Source organism: Micromys minutus (genome assembly GCF_963924665.1).
Source record: "Micromys minutus genome assembly, chromosome: 25".
In the NCBI taxonomy this organism is placed as follows: domain Eukaryota; kingdom Metazoa; phylum Chordata; class Mammalia; order Rodentia; family Muridae; genus Micromys; species Micromys minutus.
The window spans coordinates 9,714,879-9,737,333 of NC_137960.1; the positions used below are offsets into that span (position 1 = coordinate 9,714,879).

Consider the following 22,455-nt stretch of genomic DNA (forward strand, 5'->3'; position numbering starts at 1 on the left):
GGAAGTATGGCCTTATTGGCGGAGGCGTGCCCTTGTTGGAGGAGTGTGTAACTGTGTAGATGGGCTTTGAGGTCTCTTATGCCCAGGATGTAAGAGAGCCTCATAGCTGACTACAGAGGGAGTCTCAGGCTGCCTCTGATCGAGACAGAACTCTCAAGATGAAGAACTCTCCTCTCTTCTACCACCACGCCTGCCTGGACGCTGCCATGCTTCCTGCCATGGTGATAATGGACTGAACCTCTGAAACTCTAAGCCAGCCCCAATTAAATGTTGTCCCTTATAAGAACTACCTTGGTCATGGTGTCTGTTCACAGCAGTAAAATCCTAAGGCACACATCCACATGAGATCAATGCTTGAGAATGTAATTTTTAAATGAATATGTTCCATTAAATGTGAGACATTTCAAGGACAATAAAAGCTAAGAAACTTGAGCCAGACAAATACAACAAAGCGTCGAGAGAGCATCACAGGAACAGGAATATACGTGAAGACACAGCAGCCCGCCCCAAAGCACAGCTGTAACAGGTGAACGGGCTTCAAGCACCAAGGAAAGATCTCAGCTAGAGATGGGAGTGAAGACCAGAAAGGGTTAGGGCAGGGTCCTGTGGGCCAAGGCCTGATGGAGCAGGTGCAAACTTCCCAAGGGGCTGTAGCTCCACCTTCCACTTGTGGAAGAAAGCCGCAGATACACGGACACAGAAGATGACAGTTGTGTGTAGTTATAGAGATGTGGACCCTGGTTATCTGCTCGCTGCTCTGTGGATCAGAAGCCCTGAGTCTATGGTGACACATGTTGCTGGGCTGGGGACCCAGGGTTGAGCAAAAGTGAAGGGCACAAGAATGCAGACTGGTGCAAATTCTTGGCAAACAACTTAGAACATGCACTAGCTTAAGCGCAGGGGAGGCGATCCCCTTTCACACACAGTAGTTAGGATCTAGAAAACAAAACCAAAATTAAAAACAAAAACAGTGCAGGGTGGTGGTGTCACACCTTTAGTCCCAGCAGTCAGAAGCAGACCTCTGAGTGTGAGGCCAGCCTGCTCAGAGTGAGTTCTAGGCCAGCCAGGGCTATAGAGAGGGACCCTGTGTCAAAAATCCAAAACCAGACACAACAAAACAATAGGGGCCCAGCAAGAGAGCTCAGTGTTAAGTGAGGGCACTTGACACCGGCCTGACGACACAGTGGAAGGAAAGCGGCAACCCTTGCATCCTTACATACACTGTGGCATACATGCACATGCAATAAATACATTTTTAACAGAATAAAAAAGCAGAGGTCATTATGACACACAGAGTTCTACCTGGTCGGTCCCTGGGACAACTTCAAACACGCTCAGCTGGCTCCGGGTCTCCCGTAAGTAGCGCTCCTTCTCTGGACACATGTCAGGGCACGTCCCAACAAACGCCCTTGCTTTTTCCAGGTCCGTCCTCTTCACCCGAGCTGAACGACACCAAGGTAAGGGTGCATGTACCACTGGAGTACTAAGGACTCACAAAGTATACTTTCATAAAACAAACAAACAAACAAAGAAACAAACAAACAAAAAAAACCCTGCTACAACCCCAGCACTCAGGAGGCTGAGGCAAGGGAATTCTAAATTTGTGCCAGCCTGGGCCACATGATGAGTTGAGGCTAGTCTAGAACATTGAGATCCTGTCTCATCTGTGCACTACCCCCTGAACAGTCATACACAAAAGAGATGTTTCTTAGACATTAGTGTGGACCTGAGACAGGCCTCATAGCCCATCCTACCAGGCAATGGGTATTTTGTAGCACAAAAGCCCCTAGCTAAGGCTACACCCCTCTCCAATAATCAAAGACACTGACTACAGACTTAAGATGGAAGACAGGAACTGGAGAAATTAACTCAGCGAGTACGCACATCAGCAGGTCTAGAGGCCCTGGGTTTAATTCCCAGCACCCACATGGCAGCTCACAAGCGCATGTGGCTCCAGTCCAACGGGATCTGGCCTTAGGCGTCAGGCATACAAGTGGCACAGGACGTAACTGTAGTGAGAACACTCACACACATATCCCTTTGACTTACAGACTCTGCTCTGCCTGTCCCTCATTCGCAGGCCCTCAGTGGCTTACAAAGAACAACACAGGCATTTCACCAACTAAGACATCTATCTACAGGCTGCACAGTAGGAGCACACATCTTTAATCCCAACAATCGGGAGGCAGATGTAGGCAGATCTCTGTGAATTCAAGGCCAGCCTGGTTGACAGAGCCAGTTCTACAACAGCCAGGGCTTCCCAGAGAAACCCTGGGGGTAGGGAAGCATCAAAATATCCTAGTATCCTGGGATCCTGTCTCAGCATTCAGAATTCGGTATCTGGGTAAGTGCACCATGACTGAGAGAACCAGTTACCTCAGGAGTAGACCATTATTTTTACTCACAGAATGAAAGGTCATAAGTGAAACTTCAAAACAGCACATAGATGCTTTAGTTATACTTTTAGAAACTTTAATCCTCAGTATAAGCTTATTGGAAGGTTTTGGTTTTGAACACGGCAGCACCACTTAGCTCAGGCTATCTTGGAACTCACTGGGCACAGCAGACTGTCCTGCTCCCACTTCTAGAGCACTAGGCTACAACTGTGCCAGGTTCTGGGATCATACTGGTGTCAATGAGCCAGGTTTTCCTGTGGTAAGTACACTGGATATTCTTATGTCAACTGGACACAAACTGAAGTCATCTGAGTGGAGGGAAACTCAATAAATAAAACGCCTCCATAAGATCCAGCTGTAGGCCCTCCACTTAGTGCATCTGATTCATGGCTGATATGGAAGGGCCCAGCACACTGTGGGAGGCCATCCTAGGCTGGTGGTCCTGGGTTCTACAAGCAGAATAAGCAAGCCATTGGAAGTAATTCAGTAAGTGCCATTTCTACATGGCCTCTACATCAGCTCCTGCCACCAGGATCCTGCCCTGTGTGAGTTCCTGCCCTGACTTCTTCAATGATGGACTCTGATCTGGTAATGTAAACCAAACAAACCCTTTCCTCCCCAAAGTGTTTTTTGGTCATAGTGTTTCATGGCAGCAACAGAAACCCTAAGACAATAAATTTATTGGAAACAAATAAATCACCAAATCTATAAATCCTGCCAGGTGTGACAGATATGTATAATACCAGAGGTTGAGAGAGGAGAATTATAAGTTCAAAGCTAACACAGGCTCAGTAGCTGTGAAGAAATTTCATGCAGTTAAAAATTAAGAACAAATTGTAGGATCTGAAGTGGTGGCTTAGAGGTTAAGCATACAAGCGGCTCCTCCAAAGCCTCATGTTCAATTCCCAGCACACATATGGTGGCTCACAGCTAAGTGAAATCAAAATAAACTTTTAAAAACTGCAAAGAAGGTTGGGTAGACGGTTCAGCAGTAAAGAGCACTGACTGCTCTTCCAGAGGTCCTGAGTTCAATTCCCAGAAACCACATAGTGGCTCACAACCATCTGTAATGGGATCGGATGCCCTCTACTGGAGTGTCTGAAGACAGCTACAGTATACTTATATTTAATAAATAAATCTTTTTAAAAAATTGCAAAGAGCCCATGGATTTTCATATGAACTCTGCATTTGTAATGCTATTTTAACATTCTTTGAGAGTAATGCATTCACAGTTTAACATTCTGAAGGGAACAATGTCAGAAATGAAGCATCCCCTCTTGTTTCTGCCTTTCAGACACCTGTTTCTCTCTACCAATAATCAGTGTAATTCCCCTACATCCTCCCATATTCATGTAAACATATCACACATTAGTACACAGTTCACCAAGGCACAGTAATACCAGGCACAGTGGATCAGAAATCCCAAGACTCAGTGGTGGTAGAGACCCTGTGGTCCCCAGAAACCGCCTCGACACAACCCTGCCAGGGAATCTAGAACTTCTGTCTCTGTGCCTCATACCTTGACGCATGATTCGGTCTCTCTGGTCCAGAAGGCGGTACTTCTCCTCAGATGTGTCAGCCACAGTCCCTATCAGGGTGCTAAGAGATGACAGGCAAGAACCAAGGCCCTCGGAGCCCTCAGATCCAGAGTCAAAAGGATCTGCCTCAAACTGGTGGATCTTCAGAAGACTCGGCTTCTTCACTGGAGAGCTATGGAGAAAAGAACACATTTCGAGCCTTTGTATCCCTTCCACTTGTTAACCTTTCAAGACATATTGAAATGAAAATACAGCATTAAGACCAAAGAAGCCAGCCAGGTGTTGTGACACCTGACTTAATTAATCCCAGCACCAGTGAGACAGAAACAGGTGGATTTCTAGGAGTTTGGTGCCAGCCTGGTCTACATAATGAATTTTAGGACAATTAGAGATGTATAGTAAGACCCTGTCTCAAGTTCCCTCTCCCCAAATAAAACAAACAAACAAACAAAACCAACAAAAACATAAAGAACAAAGCCTAAACGAGATGTTGCTCCAATAACTCAGAAGGCTGACACAGAGAGCTATTTTGAAGATAATATAGTTTTAAGTACACAGGTGATGCAGAATTTGGTAGATCAAGTACTTCTTCATGTGGGGAAATGAGAAGGCTTTTATCTTGCTGCTTCAGATGCTGTCTTTTAGATGACAGCACAGCCTCATGCTCTGAGAAATGGCTCTGAGCCAGTCTGCTCTGTGAGCCTGTCCACAGTTAACTAATGCAGTTTATTCTGGTTACAAAAGGCCGGTGTGAGGCAGGGTGACTCTGGCCAAGGTACTGCTAAGAACTAAGTAGCTGTAAATGGGCTCAGTTCCTCGTGCTCATAAAGCATCAAGTTCCAGACAGCAGCTTTGAAACTGTGGAATTTGATGCTCTATGCAGGTGCCAGGCATGCACACTGTAAATGAACACACATGCAGGCCAACTTCAAACACATGACAAAAAGAAAGGCAGATAAGGAATGAGCAAAGGCAGGCCAGCAGCTGAGCTGTGAAGGACAAAACAGAAAGCGAGAAAAACAGGGTACTGGCCATAGGCAAAAAGGGTGAAGAGAGCTGTCACAGGCCCGTGTTGTGCTTCTGGGAAAGAGTTCTCTGGACAAACAAAAAGGCTACGCTGACTGAGGAGCATCCACCTTGTACCATGTGCCCAAACAGCAGGGACAGGGACGTCTGCTTTACAGATAACCTGGGGCTCCCTAAATCCCACAGAAACCACCAGAACTGATTAGTAGGGATGTAAGGTTTTTATAGCCAGTTGGTTTATTTGGTTTGGTTTTGAAACAGTATCTCATGTAGCCCAGGCTGGTCATCAACTTCTGATCCTCCTAATTCAACCTCCCAAGTGCCCCAACCACAACCAGGTTCAGCTGAACATATAAAAGGGAAAGTTACCATGTGCACATTTACAAGCCAGCAGTGTGGAACTGAGACAGGTGAGGGGATGCATGTGGAAGAGAGGAACTCACACAGGACACCACACTCCATCCTCCCCGAGGAGTAAGCAGCCCTTGACAGACAGAGTCTCTGCGGTGCCAAGTGGTGTATATACACACACATGTGCAAACACACACTCATGCACACAAGAGAGAAATGCTTTTTGAGACAGGGTTTCTCTGTGTAGTCCTAGCTGTCCAGGTCTCCACTCTGTAAACCAAGCTGGTCTGGAACTCAGAGATCTGCCTGCCTCTGTTGGGATTAAAGGTGCACCCAACTACATTGTTTTTAAATCAATAAAGCAGAAATTGCAGCTTTGTGATAAGGATTTCTCTAAAAGAAAAACAAATCTGAAGGTAGTCCCACACCAAAGAGAGTTTTTTTCAGAGACCTAGGACCTGGGGACCTTCAGAATAAAGCAATCATCCCTAAAGCTGGGACATGCACAAAGGAGCTGTCCAAGACCCACCCACTGTGAGGGAGGGAATTCAGAAGCAGCTCTTCATGGGCCTGCCCCATAGCAGGCCATCAGAGTTCTTTCCTGCTTTTCTTCTCCATGAAGTTACCAGGAAGATGAGTCCCACCTTTTGTTCAGGAGGCTGCCGGCTGCAGGCCTCACAATGGGCTTGCTGAGAGGAGAGTGCTGAAAGGGAGAGTCCTCTATGCCTTGGCTGGCTTCACCATCACCAAGGCTCTTCTCCTTCAGGGAAAAGGGTTTCTTGCTGGGACCTGAAGACACACAAGCATCAGAACAAGGTTTGTAAAACGCCAAGAAACCGCTCTGCTAGCTTTAGGGAAAGAACCCGCACGTGCATGTCAAAGACCCTGCACAGAGCAGCAGACTGAGAACACAATAGTGCAATACTCACTTGTTTTCTTCTTGTGCCAAAAGATAGCCACGTCCTTATGCAGACCTTTCCCCTTCTTCCTAGCCAGGGCTGCATCTGCCTGAAAAATAGTTCACAACCACAAAGTCTGAGGACACAGAGAGACCACAAAGAGACCAAAGTCCTGAAAATGGAACAGGCCACTCAAAAATAAAAGGAGGGCCAGCAAAGCATCTGAGCTGGTACCTGGCACCAGGCCACAAGACCTGAGTTCAGTTTCCTGCACCCACAGAGTAGAAAGAATGGACTTCCAAAAGTTCTTCTCTGACCTCCAGATGCGCTCACCACAGTACACGAATGCTCCTACCCCTACATGCACACACGTACACAAGCATGTGCACACAGACACACAGAATGAAAGTGAATATATAAATCTTGGAGCACAGATGGCACAGAGTTAAAGAGTACTTACTGCTCTGCTCTTCTGGGGGACCAAAATTGAGTCCCCAACACCATTACCAAATGCCTAACCACCTATAATTCTAGCTCCAAGCATACTCCCCTTCCCCTTCAAGCATACTCACATATACACAAAACTTAAAAAGAAAAAGAAAAAAAAAAAAAAGACTAGGTGTGGTGTAAGAAATGCACAACAGTGTAGAGACTCAATGCCTTTCATCCCAGCACTCAAGAGGCAGAGGCAGGTGGATCTCTGTGAGTGTGAGGCCAGCCTGGAAAGTTCCAAGTACACAGGAAGTTCCGAGACAGCCAGGACTATATATGGAGAGACCCTGTCTTCTTTTTCTTTTTTTTAAAGATTTGTTTATTTTATGTATGTGAATACACTGTCCTCCACAGGCACCAAGCACACATGTAGTATGCAGATACACACATGGGCAACTAATACAGAGATAATGACTTACTCAAAATGATGTAAAGGCCTAGACCAGCTTAGGTGAGAGAACTGGTCAAAAAGTGTCTGCAATTAATGTACATAGTTATGAACAAAAAGCCATTCATCTTAACTAATATGAAGAAATAAACAATAAAATCCCCAATTTCAAGACTAAGCTGGGCAACATGCCAAGCCATAGACCATCAGCTACGCAGCCATGCCACTCTCAGAACACCAACGTGGGCACTGGGATGCCGCTTGGTGGGAGAGCACTTGCCTAGCATGTTCAAGGCCCACAGCTCAACCTTCACCGCACCCCCCCCAAAAAAGAGAAAGCTGAGTAAGCAAGTAAACAAGACAGAAGGAAACAGTCACAGACTTCCTAGTCATTGCAGAAAACAGCAACAATTGTTTGGATGCAATGCAACCTGACTCTAGTCCTAAGCTACTCCACAGGCTGAGGCAAGGGCCCTGCAGTTCAAAGGGAGTCTGGGCAACACAGCAAGACGCTATCCCTAAACGGAGCAAACAGTGAATCAGATGAAAGGCGGCTGGCAATGGCTCCTCTTCCAGACCCTGGGAGGCGGAAGCAGGACACAGCATGGGCAACATACAGACCCTCGCAGATGCGCAGATGCAAAGGAGCAAAGCCAGCAAGGTGGGGGCAGCACCGTGCCTCTGAGTAAAGTGCCTGACCCAAGGTTAATACCTAGATCCCACAAAAGAGTAGGAGAGATCTCCACAAAGCTGTCCTCTGACCTCCAGGTATATGCCTCTGCCCCAACACCACACACATACACACACACACACACACACACACACACACACACACAAATAAATTAATATAAAAATAGTCATGAGAACATGCTTTCTCCTTTTAAAGTTCTGTAATTTTCTGTATGAATACTTAGAAAAATAATAAAGATATAAAGTTATGCAGGGTGATATACAGCCAATACTACAAAACCTAACATTTTTTTCTAGGGAATAGGATCCTGACTTGTTTTCCCCTTAGTATTGTTTGAATGTTTAGAATCATTGGGAACTTAGTCAAGTGAAACAAAAGCAAAAGCAGAAAATAAAGCTTGAATAAGTACTATGTAAGCCAGGTGATGGCAGTGCGTGCCTTTAATCCCGGCACTCAGGAGGTGGGGGCAGGGGCGGTGGACAGATCTCCAGTTTGAGGCCAGTCGGGTCTACAGATTGAGTTCCAGACAACCAGGGCCACACAGAGAAACCCTGTCTCTCAAGGGAAAACAAAGTACTATGTCTACAACAACCCTCAGACCTTCGGAGGATCCAGACTCCACAGGCTCCACTCCGTCCTCCCCTGGGGCACCATACGCTCCAGGGACCTCAGACCTGCAAACTTCCAGGTTAGGAAAACAGACAATGCCATCCCAACTGCAAGTGAAGCAGAGATTCTTAAAAAACTATTTCAGCAAACGTGCCTGGATGGGTTTCATATGGAACTTCATACGTACATATGTATCATTATACCTTACTCTAATTGGTTCCCTTCCCTCACATCCTTCCCTGTGCTCCTGCTGGCTATTTACCTACACCCCAGGCTCCCTTCAGTTTCCTGTCACATGTCCATTACCCTCTTTATCACACCCCCCAAGATCATTCTGCTCTTTTATGACCGATTCTCACATGACCCATACCCTCCCCCACACACATATACACACAAATGTTTACACATATACTTCTAACCCTAGAACAGGCACAACACTGATACACACAAAATAAAAATAATCAAGTTTTTTTTTTCAAGGTGCTTGTATATCATGCTCAAAGCCCTGGGTTTGATCCTCTGAAATTCGGGGGGGGGGGGGGGCACAAAATTCAAATCTGGAGGCACGGGAGGCAAGTTGAGAGTACTCACATGATCAAAAAAATGAATCACGGCGAGCTTCTTGCTGCGTCGGGTGAAGACCCGCTGCACTTTGGCAATTTTGCTGAAGTGTTTCTCCAGGATGGCTCTGTCGTTGAGATAGTCTGGGATGTTCTTGCACTGGATGGCTGTGAGCTCTGAGGAAGACACGCCCCCCAGACTGTCTGTACTCTCGCTTCTTTTACTGTGGCGCACAGACGCTCTCCTGAGAGAATCTGGAATTCAGAAAGCAGACACGTAAATCCAGATACACTTCCAAGCAAAAGGAGCCACTACAGCATAAAAAGCAAAGTTCACGGGACGTAAATTGAGTGACCACCACGAGGAACCGTACAGGAAAGAGCTCGGCAGCAAGGTACCCTGGGTCACACACTTTGAGGACACACCTTCTTTTTCATCTCTACCTTCTGTTTCTTCCTCTTTATTCGCAGCGGGAAGCCGGGAAGGTACCAGGGTGGACTGACTTCCTCCTGGGACGACCACATGGTCACTTTCCCCAGGTTCCACAAAGCCACTCTCCTTTTTGGATTCTTTGCTGCTTAGACGACCTGCTTCTTTATTGCTTTTGAAGACCTCCTGTATCGTCCGACCAAACAGAGTGCCTCCCCGGGGTCTATTCAGGCGAACTGGCCGTTTATCTGGGGGATGGTCGCCCCTGGACAGGGGGTCCGGGTCTTCTGCTGCCTCATGGCAGTGTCTCCTTGGGGAGCGATCCTGGTCTTCTTTCCTCTTTAATCCCTTCATGAGGGTAGGAAGTGGCTCCACCTGGGAGATGGCTTCCTCGCATCCTTGGCGGATGCTGGTTTTGTTGACCGGGAAGGGCTCCCCCAGAGATCCAGGTGATGCTATGGGGAAAGCGTTGAAGCTACTGTTTGAGCTTCCAAATGCTGACTTAGGTCCCCTCTTCTCTTCTTCTACATTTTGGTTAGACAAAGCAGGGGCAAAGGCAGATGTATTACTAGTAACTGGTTTCGAAAAGATAAAGTTTGAACTAGTTGCTGAACTATTTGTCGTTTGCGAGAAAGAAAAAGGGGCCAGGCCTCCAATACCACTAGTACCGCTACTAACAGGGTGGGAAAATGTGAAAAATCCAGAAGCAATCTGGCTCTGGGTTTTCTCTGGCTCTGACTCAGCCCCCAGTATTGGTTTGAATACTGCAGTTTCCAAAGGTTTAAATTTGAATTCCGTCTTCCTAAAACCAGAACCTGATACTTCTCCAGTTTCTGGCCCAAAAGTAGAGCCACTCGGGAAAACCCCAACAGTAGAGGCTGACTTGAAGCTGAATGCCGTATTTCCGGGCACTGAGGAATTTGAAGGCCCAGAAGTAGCTGCGAAGGAAGGTGTGGATTCGAGACCAGAGAAAAGTCCCCCACTTGAAGTTTGGGTGAGTCCAAATGCTGGCAAAGGGGAAGAATGACTTCCTCCAGAAGGTGTTGCAAAGCTCGGTACCTGTGAAAATCCCAGGCTCTTGCTGGCTGTGTTGTTCTGTCCAAAAAGGGAAGGCTGACCAAATCGAAATGGTGACTTAGTCTGATATGTTCCCGTGGTGCTAGAAGACACTGCAAAGGCACCGGGCTGCTGCCCACTGAAGGGGTTCACCGGGTTCATCTTCGACCCAATTTGAAGGCAATAAAAATGGTCTCTATACAACCAGCTCTCTTCCTTAAACTGTCTGTTGCTTGGGGAAGCTCTCTTTCATCCTCAGGATAACCTGAAACACAGAAGTTTAGAACATCATAGCATATTCTGCTGCAACTCTTAAACCACAGATATTCTAAGGACAATTATCTAAAAGGCAAGGGCACAATGGGCCACTGACCACTCTCAGAACCCACAGGTTTTAGACACAGGGTATGAGAAATAAATCATGGAGTAAGGGAGGTTTAACATTTTTGCTTTTGCTTGTTTCTTTCCTCTAAAGACAAGCTCTCACTTAGCCCAGGCTTGCCTCAAACTTAAAACAGTCAAGCACAACCTTAAATTCCTTTCTCCTGCCTCAGGCTCACTACTGCTGGGATCACAGGTGTGCTCCATCAGGTTTAGGCGAAGCCTGATCCGTTAAGATTAAAATAAAATGCAAATCATTTTATTCAATTAATAAGTTCTCGGGAATAAAAATCTCAGTAATAAGCCGGGAAGGCATCACTTACACCAGATTCTTGCGATCTCCAAGAGAACTACGATGTAATACTGTTAAAATGTTACTGCTTTGATTTTCCTACCATCTCATTTTTCTCCCAGTAATTCGAACGTGAGATGCCCTGGTCCAGAACAGCTTTTTTCCTATGTTCGCCAACACTCAGGAAATCAGCCGCTAGGCTAACAGATGCCTTCGAGCAAAGATGTTGAAGCCAGGCCTTCAGCAACTCGGCAAGAACACAGAGAACAGCGGAGGCCGCGGAAGGAGCGGGTCCGCCAGATATCACCACTGTCGCGAGCGCTTGTGCTTGCCCACAGTTTGCACCCGACCGCTACCCGGACCACCCCACCATAACACCAAGGCCGCTGGGGCGGGCTCTTAGATGTGTGCGACGGACATTAAATTCGTAGGACCAACTTCCGCTCTTCTGTATCCGGCTTCCGCTCGCTGGGGTGTGCTGCTGTTGAGCTTCCGGCAGGCGGCTCGCTCTGCTCCCGGACTACTTCACCATTTACTTCGGTAAGTGGACAGCGATTCGTCCTCATGAGGCGTGGAAGCACCTAGTTCATACGTGCATCTTCCCACCTGAGTGCCCTGAGATGCTGGACCCACAGCGACCCCATTTTCTCACGTGGTCCTACATCATTGCAACCGTCCCAAACCTTATTCTGCACATTGTGCTCAGTCTACCCTGTTTATTCGTTTCCTATGGTGAATGTAATTTTCCTTAGAATTGCCTCCAAGTAAATTCCACCAAATAAAGTTGTTTTATTGTGAGCGCCTGTGTATTTTTACATAATGTATCATTTTCCAATACTTATGAGTCTTTTCTCGAACTTTAACCACAGGTTCCTTCCAACCATTTTTCTTAAAGGGCTGGGTGTTCTTCCTGAAATGAGTTTGGTGATTAAAAATCTGCAGCGGGTGGTCCCCATCAGAAGAATGCCACTTCGCAGGAAGATGGATTTAGTCAGGAGTATTTTAGGAGTGAAGAAATTTGACCTGGGGATCATCTGTGTTGACAACAAGAATATTCAGAACATTAATAGGATCTACAGGGATAAAAATGTCCCAACTGATGTGCTTTCTTTCCCATTTCATGAGGTAAATATATATATATATATATGTTCTCATACTGCCTACTTTCCTTCCAGATTAGTTCCTGTTTATTATATTACAAATATGGTTATCTTTGATTTTGAAATTTTCTGAAAGAGCATTGAAGTGTAGCCTGGTGTGACTGTGCATGCCTTTAATCCCATCTATTCAGGACGAAGAGACAATCATATCTTTGTGAGTTCAAAGCCATCCTTGATCTGCCTGGTTAGTACAAGGCCAGACAAGGGCCACATCCAGAAGCTGCGTGGGCTGTGGAGGTGGCAGACGCCTGTAGTCCTAGTGCTTGGGAGGCATACATAGGCAGATCACTAAGTTCAAAGCCATCCTGGTCTTACAAGGAATTTACAGCACAGCCAAGGCTACACAGAGACACTGGGTCTCAAAAACAAACAAACAAAAATACCTCTATCTCAAAAACAAGCATATAAAACAAAATTGAAGCAACCTGATCTATACCCATTAAGTCATTAAGTATGTCTGTCCCTAACTGTCACAATCCCTCTATGCAGGGACCATACTGACTAACTCAGTGCCATCTGGGAATTCAAATAAGGGCCTCCACAGTTTATTTATTTATAAAGATTTATTAACTTTATATGTGCAACTACACTGTAGCTGTCTTCAGTCACACCAGAAGAGGGCATCAGATCCTATTACAGATGGTTATGAGCCACCATGTGGTTGCTGGGAATTGAACTCAGGACCTCTGGAAGAGCAGTCAGTGCTCTTAACTGCTGAGCCATCCCTGTAGCCTGAGCCTCTCCAGTTTTAAGTGTAGTACCTCAGTAGTGAATGCTTGGACAGAAAAGTAAAAACTGGTAGGCATTTTCAATTCCCTTGCAATAGCTATACATAACCACATTGTCTAAATAGATTGCCCCATTGTTAGCAGCATAAATAAAAGTAATCCTCTTGGGACATGAGTTTTGATAGTAAATAGCGCTTCAAAAGACTGAAACGTGGCTATGCCGTAATCCACCGGTGTCAAGCCTACAGAAATAAATGCAAACAGTGAAGAAGGTGCAGTGTAAGAATGTGTTCAAGTGTTCGCCTTATTGATAACAAGAAAAAATGGTGGGCAGACGAGTGGGAAAGAGTGTTTGTATGCCAATTCAAACATATCGAATGTGGATTTTGAAAGGAACTTAAAGGGAGGGGGGTAGATAATATGATGAAGCCTCCTGTGGTCAGGAGTCCTGTGTCCTCTGCCAAACAAGTGAGCCAAGACCTTGTAATGCAGCCACTGTTTGCCAAGGCCTCCTAGTTTGTTTTCTCTTTTGCAGGATCTGAAAGCAGGTGAATTTCCTCAGCCACACGCACCGGATGATTATAACTTGGGAGATATTTTCCTAGGAGTGGAGTATATCTTTCAACATTGCAAAGAAAGTGAGGATTACTATGATGTTCTGACGGTGAGTGGGGTGCAAAGCCACATACACTCACCAGCAAACCTCAACCGTAGAGAGGGCTAAGGAGGAGAGTCCCGTGTACATGTGCGCAACATGTGCCATTTGTATTGCTGAGGAGAACTTTTTCCTTTATTATAATATAAATGCACTGTCACTGTCTTCAGTGATACCGGAAGAGGGCATCAGATCCCATTACAGATGGTTGTGAGCCACCGTGTGGTTGCTGGGATTTGAACTCAGGGCCTCTGAAAGAGCAGTCAGTGCTCCTAACCACTGAGCTATCTTTTAGCCCTGCTGCTGAGGTGAAGTTAAAAGCAGAGACAGGCTTGAGGGAAGAACACACTGGGGGGAAAAGCCTGGGAGTTCCCAGGGGCCTCTCCAGCTTTTCTCTCTAGAAATGACAACATTGTTTCCCTCACTGAAATATGCTGGATTGGCTTCTTGTTTGGTGTGGGGAAGGCGAAGCTCTGACAAGAGAAATGATGTGCTGTCGGTTAATAGATGCACTCCACTTTGGCAGAACAGCCACAGCCTCCTCGGTGTCTGTGAGCCTCCTAGAATTTAAGAACAACCCAAAGCAGGCCCTTGAGGTGACCCAGAGTTAAGGGCTTGGCCTTGACTTTTTTTGACTGTGCCCTTTATTTAGGTAGTAAGGCCCCTGCTGTAAGGAGGGGGAAGTTGTAACTCTCTGTTGTGAAGGAAGTGGTCCAGAGCCGGCAGCACCACTGCCTGTTAACATAAAATAACAGTGCTGCTTTAAAGGGAATAAGAAAGTAGTTTATCCTGAGCTAAAAAGGGGTGGCTACTGAGGCCAAAGAACAGATTTGGGTTACTAGGGATGATAAGTTACAACACGGAAGGGGTTGTGTGAACGTTCATAGTCCTAGGACAAAAGAAAGGCACAAGTCAGTGCAGTTACCGGTGACGTCAGTGTAGACATCAGGTAGACGGGATGCCTGTCGGTGGTGGCAACTCTGCAGGTTTTCCATGTGACTGCTACGTGTCCTGGGCTTTAGGGATGGTTGGAGGCTAGAAGTGTGTCAGACTAACGATACTGTCCAAGAGGTGGTCTGCACAGCATGAGGTTATTAGGGTCGATAGCAAGGTTGGTAGTCAATGGTTACTAGAAGGAGCTAGAGATTGCTTGAGATAACCTTAGCTTGGTTTGCAGTAGTCCTCTCTATAAACCTTAATGTTCTGGTTGGCCAAAGCTGGACAGTATGCCGGCTCTTCATTAGCTCTGGCTTCTTCAGACCTGCTCTAGACCTTCAGTCCCCTCCTCCAGACTATGTTCTATCCCCTCTTCTGTGGGCTAAGCCCGATCCTGTCTGCAGTTAGAAGCAGGCCACACTGATCCCCCACATCCAGCCTCTGCCTCCACCCACCTCGAATCGTATCCTGTCTCCCCTGATCACTATACCACTGCACAGATGCCCTGTTTTAGGCCACAATCACAAGGCTTCACTTTCCAGGGCTAAGCCTGCATCCCTGGCTCTTTTCTTCTCTCTTAGAGAAAGCCCTGCTCCCAGCTTCCCCTTTCTTGTGTTTAGCCTCTCTTGCTGCTTAACATTTTTTTTTTAAGCAATATAGGCTCAGGCTAGAGGGATGGCTCAGGGGTTAATAGGAGCCACTGTTCTTCCAAAGAACCCAAGTTCTCTACCCAGCAACTGTATCGGGTGTTTTGCAGATGTCCTGGCCTCAAGGATGTCTGTGTGATCATACACAGAACTCTTTGGTTCAGTCAATGCTTCTAGATCTATGAGACTACAACCACGAGCTAACCCCTGCTTAATTCTCATTGAATTCCCAATACTGCCGTACCAGGGACAGTTGGCTCTCTTTACCTGGGCCCAATCCCAAACAGGGTTGCTCCACTCTAATTATGTGAACTGGGTGAATTTTTCTGATTTAGAGGGGAGGTGACCAAGGTTGGGATGTGGCTCACTGATAGCACTTGCCTAGACAGGAGACAACTGAGGTGCTTTAACTCTTGCCAAGTGCAGCAACTGTGTATCCTGCCCCAGTGTCCTGGGATTGGACAGCTCAGTTTTACAAGGGTGCTTTGTGACCCTGAAGGGGCAGCTTTCTGGTAGGTCATCCCCTGAGCTGACTTCTCAATTACTCCAACAGGTGACAGCCACCCATGGACTCTGTCACCTGCTGGGCTTCACCCACAGCTCCAAGGCCAAGTGGCAAAAGGTAGGAGGGGTGCAGGGGGCTATGTGCTACCCGCAGATACAACCCTAATCCCTAGGCTGCTTCCCAGCCCAGCCTCCCAACCCCCATGCACACTCCTTGGCAAGAGGCAGGAACCTCAGCCTCCATCTATCCTGCTTGAGAAGGCGAGGTCTTGTTTTGAAGGATCTGGCTCATGATACTTCTCTCCTGAAAGTCACCTGGACAGACAGATGAAAAGTTAAATTCCCTAAATGCTAGCTATTGTCGATGGGGATCCCATCAATTGGCAACAAGTAATATTAAGGAGTGGTTTGTCTCCTCTAACAGCTGATGGGTACCACTTATAAAGCCCACTGAGTTCTTCAATAGGCTTGGGTTATGTTTGTAGGTACTAGTCTATTGCTTAGAATGAACTTTTTTTTTTTTTTATGTATATGAGTACACTGTCACTGTCTTCAGACACACCAGAAGAGGGCATCTGATCCCATCACAGATGGTTGTGAGCCACCATGTGGTTGCTGGGAATTGAACTCAGGACCTCTGGAAGAGCAGTCAGTGCTCTTAACCACTGAGCCATCTCTCCAGCCCCAAATTTGTTTACTCTTTTTAGGATTTTCTGTTTGTGAGTGCGTACCTTTGTGAGTTTATGGGCACTGTGTGTGTGCTGGTTGTCTGTAGAGGCCACAACAGAAGGGTGGTTGTGAGCTTCCTGATGTGGGTGCTGGGAATCAAACCCAGGTGATCTGTAAGAACAGTGAGTGCTCTCAACTGCTGAGCATTTCCCCAGCACCCATGAATGAACTTATTTTTTTCAATTAAAAGTAGACCCCCATCTTGTTCTGCTTCCGCCAGCCCTTTCTATGGCCACTCCCTCACTGCCCCCACACTTCCCTGGGTCCTGTGTGTACCCCAGCTTCTCCCCCATCCTTGGGGATCCCACCCCTGATACATCTCCTGTCCTTCCACAGCTCTTTGGGTCTCTGCTCAGGTGCTGCTGATAGACTTGTGGGGAGCCTCGGGGGGGGCTGGGGAAGCTTCCGAAGGAGGTGAACTCTGGGAGGATGCTGACTCGAGACAAGGGTCCCCAGAATCCCCTCATATCAGCTTGTGTGCTGCTGTGTTCCAGATGTACAGCCAGGAGAAGTTGGTGCTGGAGGAACTGAGCCGCTACACAGGAGCCAGGCTCCAGCCCCTGAGCAGGGGACTCTACTGATACCTCAAGGCTCTGAGAACTTGGTCAGAGTCCTGTCCCTCCACGGTGCATCTCTGCTGGTCACGCTGTCCTGGAGGATATCAGCCCACACTACAGCTTCATTCTGTGAGTGAACATTGGATTCAGAAATACCAAGGAAGTGCCTGTTGACCCTCGCTCTGATTAGGAGGCTGTGCAGACTGTCGTAAGCAGAATAGATCCTTCTAAGGGAAGAAACATGGACGCTCTTTTGTTTCTTTGGGTTTCTTCTAACTGTAGAGTCTGGATGAACTTGCTCTGTCTTCCTAAAGTAGGAGGAACATGCCAGAACACTGAAATCTATTCTAAGGAGCCTGCAGACTAGCAGACTCCCAAGGACAAGGTTCCCACCCCTACCCTCAGGAACTCTGTGACCTGAACCTTGCTTTTGCCTTTCTTAAGCTGTTGGCTGTAAACACCACAAGACAGCCACTGACCCATAGCTCTTGTCTCCTGGGGCCAGAGATTCAGATGTGTCCCCCATCTGTGTTGCCGTTCTAAATTGTTTTAGATTGTATTTATTTTGTTTGGTGTGTGTGTGTGTGTGTGTGTGCATGTGTGAGTGCACACGTGTGAGTGCACATTTCCCACAGCGTGCATGTGGGAGTCAGAGGACAGCTGGCGGGAGATGTCTCTCTCCATTATATGAGTCCCAGAAATGGAACTCAGGTGGTCAGGCTTGCCTTCCCGATAACATCCTGTGGGCCACCGTGGTCCTGTCACTGGGGCTCCCCCTATTGGCTGTTAGAGGTATAATTCTGCTCTAGTCCCGGAAGATGGAATTCTGGTTGACCCGGAAGTCTAGCTCTACTGTACAAGTTGAATGCCTATTCAAATCTGGATCGCTCATCTACCCAACATGTAGCCAGTGACCTCGAACTTAGATAGGGTTTCCTGGCCCCTCTGCCGGGTGTATCCCCCACACCTCATATACGCTTCCACCAGCTTGTTCCCTTCTCAGCACTATAACTGCTTCATTGTCTTTAAAAAAATGATCACTTCTGTGTCTGTGTCGTAGATTTATCTGCCTCCCCTTTTCTCTGCTTGGCATTTCTGGTTAGGTTTGGTGGGTGGTCTTGTTTTGTTTTGTTGTTGCTGTTTTTTGCTATGTTTTGGTTTGGTTTGGTTGTGCAGCGCTAGGGATGGAATCCAGGGCCTCGTCTTACTCGGCAAGCCCAATACCACATTCCAGCCTGTTGCTCTGCTGCCCTAAACCTGCGGTTTGGCCAGCAGCCGTGTCTGAGCCCGGCCACACTGTCAGGACTCCAGGAGGCGATCCTTCAGGCTTACTTGGTACGTGGTATGTAGTTGATTCTGAGTTCAGTCCCTCACTTCTGAGAAGGGCCTGTGATCTCGATAAGAGTTACACGAACTCCGTGGATTGGCTGCTCACACACTTGGGTCGTCTTTAAACTCTCTGGGGCCCACTGAGCATCTTCTCGGGGTACAGCTGTGCACAACAGCTCTCGGTCCCTATCATCGCTGCTAAGGGGTGTGGCCAGAAGAAGCTTTTACCCCAGTCACTGGGGACCCCTAAGCCCACTACAGGGCCTGCTCAAACTCTTCAGTCTTCCACACATGATCCTCAAACAGCAGGCTTGAAAGGAACTAGGAAGACTGGGTGGTCCGTGTGCACTCCCCACCCCCCAGGTGGTGCTCATAGAACCAGGGTGCTCCCAGGTTTACTTCCTCCGTGTTAGCCCAGCATCACCAGGACATCCATGACATCTGCCAAATATCCTTCTATCAGATTAATAATTGTATGAGAGGAAAATCTAGTTAGAAACATCAGAGAGAAAGGAACTTGTGTGAGCGTTATAACTGGTGCTTTTAACAAAACCAAGTTTCTCTGGAATCACCCCCCCCCCGGGGGTGCACTGAAAGACAGTTCTTTGGGAAGCATTAGAATCGCCAGGAAGATCCCTTGAGTGTGTGGCATTGGCTTGTTTCTCCATAAGGACATCACTTCACTGTCTTCACCGTGTGGAAGCCAGATCTGTCACAGGGAAGGTCTACAAGGGGCTAACTGGCAACCCTAAGTCCTCTTGCCTCTGATCTGTAGGTTTTCAGGGATTCTAAAATAGAGACCAGAGACCAGCTTTTTGGTACAATAGAGACCAGAGACCAGCTTTTTGGTGAGGAACTTAGCAAATGAAAAACTTAAAAATAACAAGACCCAGGTGTGAGGTTCCCACGCTCGTGTTGCCCTGTAAGTACGGTAGATGCACATGCCGTTTGTTCACTCCGGGAGGGTCAGATGATCACTTTCTCTGTTCCATCTCCACCTCGGCCCATCGGGTAGAGAAGAACTCATATACGTGTGCTTTTCCCATTTGGTCCTGTTGTTGATTTTGAGCCCAGGCTGGCCACAGACTGCCATCCTTCTGCTTCAGCTTGCCTGCTGCTGGGACTAGACTTGGATGATCCCGTCTGACTCCTTTTTGTTTGGTTTTAAAGATGAGGGTCTTACTCTGCAGCCCAGTGTGGCCAAATACTAAGCAGACCAGGCTGACCTTGAACTTGACCTCTGAGCTCCACCTGCCTCTGACTTCTGATTGCAGACTTACTGGCTGGCCTAACTTTTTTGTTATTTTAATGGTTTTGTTTGTTTTTGTCTTTTTTGAGGTGGGTCTCTATTCAGCAGTGTGGTCTGTCCTAGAAGCCTCTGTAGACTGGACATGCCCCACACTAAGAGATCCATTTGCCTCTGCCTCCTGAGTTCTGGAGGTGCACAGCCAGGCCTGGCTTCATCTTTTATTTGGAAAGATTTATGATTTTTTTGTGGTATAGGATTGAACCCGGGCTTTCAAGCACACTAGCTAAGTGCTTTTCCATTAACAGCCAAGGTCCTCTTAATACTTTGAGACAGCACCTCACTGAGTTGTTGCTAAGGCTGGCCTCAAACTTGTAATTCTCCTGCCTCAGTCTCCCTATTAGCTGGGAATCACTGGAGTGCTACATGGTAAGTTATTTTTCTGCTGGTGAAATGAGTCAATTCAAACCAGATTAAAATATACATTTTGGAAACCGCAGGGGTTTTTTTGTGGGGGGGCAGGGGAGTTCACTGGCCCCAAGGAAGAAGGCCAGGGAAGTTGCTATGGGACAGAAGAGAGGGGATGGGGGAGAGAAAGAGCATGCATAGAGAGAAGAGCTGGGAGACCAAAATGTCTGGATTATATAGGGAGGAGCCTGTGGGGGAAGGGCAGCCCAATCATGGACTAGAGAAGTCAAGGTTTGAGGTATACAAGGTAGGGACTGAGGGATGCTGGATGACTGGGTCTTCTTTGCAATGCAAAATATGCACCTCTGCCCCTTGTCCCAGGGCCGGAAACCAAACACTACATTCTACTTGTCTTTTTTTAAATATAAAGAATTATAGTAATCTTTCATTTGCTTAAGGTTAAGTTTGTAACATGAACTATAAAATGTTCTGCATATGAGTGTCTTGCCTATATGTGTTTATGTGTATCAATGTGCACGCATGATGCCCTTGGAGGTCAGAAGAGGACATTGAGTATCCTGGGGCTGGAGTTCCAGATAGTTGTGAATTGCTGAGTGGTTCTGTGACTTGAACCTTGGTTCTCTGCAAGAACAAGTGCTCCTAACGCTTAGCCACCCAGCCACCTCTCCAGCCCTTTCTTGTTTTTAGAGACAGGGTTTCTCTGTGCAACTCTAGCTGGCATGGAACTAACTATGGAGACCAGGCTGGTCTTGAACTAGAGGCCTGCCAGCCTCTGCCTCGAGAGTGCTGGGACTAAAGATGTGCATCACTATGCCCAGTTCCTTATTTTACTTTTAATTCCATTTAACCAGTCATGGGGGCTGGCATCCAGGCACACCCCATGCACACTGGAGGTCGGAGGACAACCTACAGAAGTTGGTGGCCCCCACCTCCACCCGTGCACCATGCCATGCTACCCCAGCTATTCTCTGTCCCTGGTGGTCTCCCCGCCCCTGTGGCCGACCTCTCCCGCTGGCTCTCTGCCTTGAACTCTGCTCACATTCTCTGCCACTATTGTCACAGTTCCCACTAGCCCGACAAAAATCAAAGCTCCAGAAACTTGTAATTTATCAATCAGATATGTATCAGTGAATTCTCGCTCCACAAAACGCCCACACAGTAAAAAACTCAGATCCGATTGATATGATATAAACTGCCCACCTCGATAAGACAAACTGTCCGAAAATATTCCATCCCTTGTAAGATATTCATAGCTACCTGTGGCTATCTAAAGCCACACGGGGGTGGCTCATCCTTGTCCTCCTCTATCTTGGCTTCTCCCTCTCTTCTCTGCCTTTCCAAAACTCTGTCCCCGCCTATCCTTTGCACCGACCAATCACAGGCCTTGCCTTATCTTGTGCCTGCCCTCATCTACATATCAGCCACAACAAGCTCTACCTGCTGAACAATCCTGTTGGCCCGGTATATTTTAGCTGAAGTCACATCACAAATTCTTGCTTATTTCACATTAAAATGAAGTGGTCACTCCAGGTTTGGCTAACACGTCTTCCCCAGGTACAAAAATCGAACTTCCCCTTGCTTCTTGTGTGGGCGTCTGTAACCCATCAAGGGTATAGTGTTGAGCCTCACCCGTGTTCAGCAGACTGTCTGAGCTACATCTCCAATCTCCATTTGACTCTTATTCCAGCCTTCCAGAGGGATGTCAAGTGTGTGTGTGTGACTGTTCAGATCTATTTCGATCTTGAGTTGTTGGGGTTTTTGTTTGTTTGTTTGTTTGGTTTTGGTTTTTGTTTTGTTTGGTTTGGTTTTTTTTTTTTTTTTTTTTTTGTCCTTCACAATGAAATGTTTGTATTCCGCCTGGGTGAGGCATTCCTTCACCTAGTGTTCCCAGATGACTCTGAAGAGCAGCCAAGGTTGGCAAGGTCATGATGCTTCCTGAGACACACGAATGGTCTGACGCCTGGAAAAGCAGCGCATATTTTTCATTGTAGCTCTCAGGGACAAACACCCTATGAGACCAGTCATGCTGAGCTGTCAAAAAATTTAACACATGGGGGCTGGAGAGATGGCTCAGCGGTTGAGAGCACTGACTGCTCTTCCAGAGGTCCTGAGTTCAAATCCCAGCAACCACATGGTGGCTCCCAACCATCTGTAATGGGATCTGATGCCCTCTTCTGGTGGGTCTGAAGGGAACAATAGTGTGTACTCATAAACATTAAATAAATAAATCTTAAAAAAAATTAACACATAACTTTCTCAGAGGGTGACAGAGATCCACGTGACCTGGTGCCTGGGGCTGACACCTGCAACCCCATGTTGGACTGAATTTTTTTTTCTGGCTCTTTCAGCCACAGCGCGTTGGCCTGACCGTAGGGTGCATGTGCTCTCTGGCATGCAGTGAAGAGAGGCGACCAGGCCCATCTTTC

The 22,455-nt window shown here is 47.1% G+C and overlaps 2 protein-coding genes across 4 annotated transcripts in view; one reads left to right on the top strand and one right to left on the bottom strand.

Annotated features, from left to right (window-relative positions):
* The window catches only part of MCM3AP (minichromosome maintenance complex component 3 associated protein), a 45,142-nt gene extending 33,633 nt beyond the window's left edge, over positions 1–11,509 (bottom strand). Inside the window, exons 1-7 of one of the 3 annotated variants that reach the window (XM_080937897.1) lie at positions 11,213–11,509; positions 9,377–10,701; positions 8,982–9,205; positions 6,241–6,319; positions 5,956–6,100; positions 3,916–4,106; positions 1,303–1,442 (exon numbers count right to left, since the gene is read on the bottom strand). In XM_080937897.1, coding sequence (XP_080794023.1) covers positions 1,303–1,442; positions 3,916–4,106; positions 5,956–6,100; positions 6,241–6,319; positions 8,982–9,205; positions 9,377–10,598 — 2,001 coding nt within the window. In that variant the 5' untranslated portion in view covers positions 10,599–10,701; positions 11,213–11,509. Of the gene's footprint in view, positions 1–1,302; positions 1,443–3,915; positions 4,107–5,955; positions 6,101–6,240; positions 6,320–8,981; positions 9,206–9,376; positions 10,702–11,140 lie in introns of all 3 variants that reach the window. The other 2 variants (XM_080937898.1, XM_080937896.1) reach the window with 2 other exon arrangements.
* A 79-nt stretch (positions 11,510–11,588) lies between these two features.
* YBEY (ybeY metalloendoribonuclease) lies at positions 11,589–22,099 on the top strand. Its single transcript, XM_080937714.1, has 5 exons — positions 11,589–11,649; positions 11,979–12,234; positions 13,533–13,661; positions 15,789–15,857; positions 16,963–22,099. Exons 2-5 carry the CDS (start codon positions 12,025–12,027, stop codon positions 17,047–17,049), a joined length of 495 nt encoding a protein of 164 aa, XP_080793840.1. The 5' UTR covers positions 11,589–11,649; positions 11,979–12,024; the 3' UTR covers positions 17,050–22,099.
* Positions 22,100–22,455: the final 356 nt, after the last annotated feature.

Bases quoted from the DNA above. Each gene is read 5' to 3' on its own strand.
- YBEY (XM_080937714.1), top strand. From the start codon at position 12,025: ATGAGTTTGGTGATTAAAAATCTGCAGCGGGTGGTCCCCATCAGAAGA. The intron at 12,235-13,532 runs GTAAATATATAT...TCTCTTTTGCAG, and splicing joins TTTCTTTCCCATTTCATGAG to GATCTGAAAGCAGGTGAATT. The intron at 15,858-16,962 runs GTAGGAGGGGTG...GCTGTGTTCCAG, and splicing joins CCAAGGCCAAGTGGCAAAAG to ATGTACAGCCAGGAGAAGTT.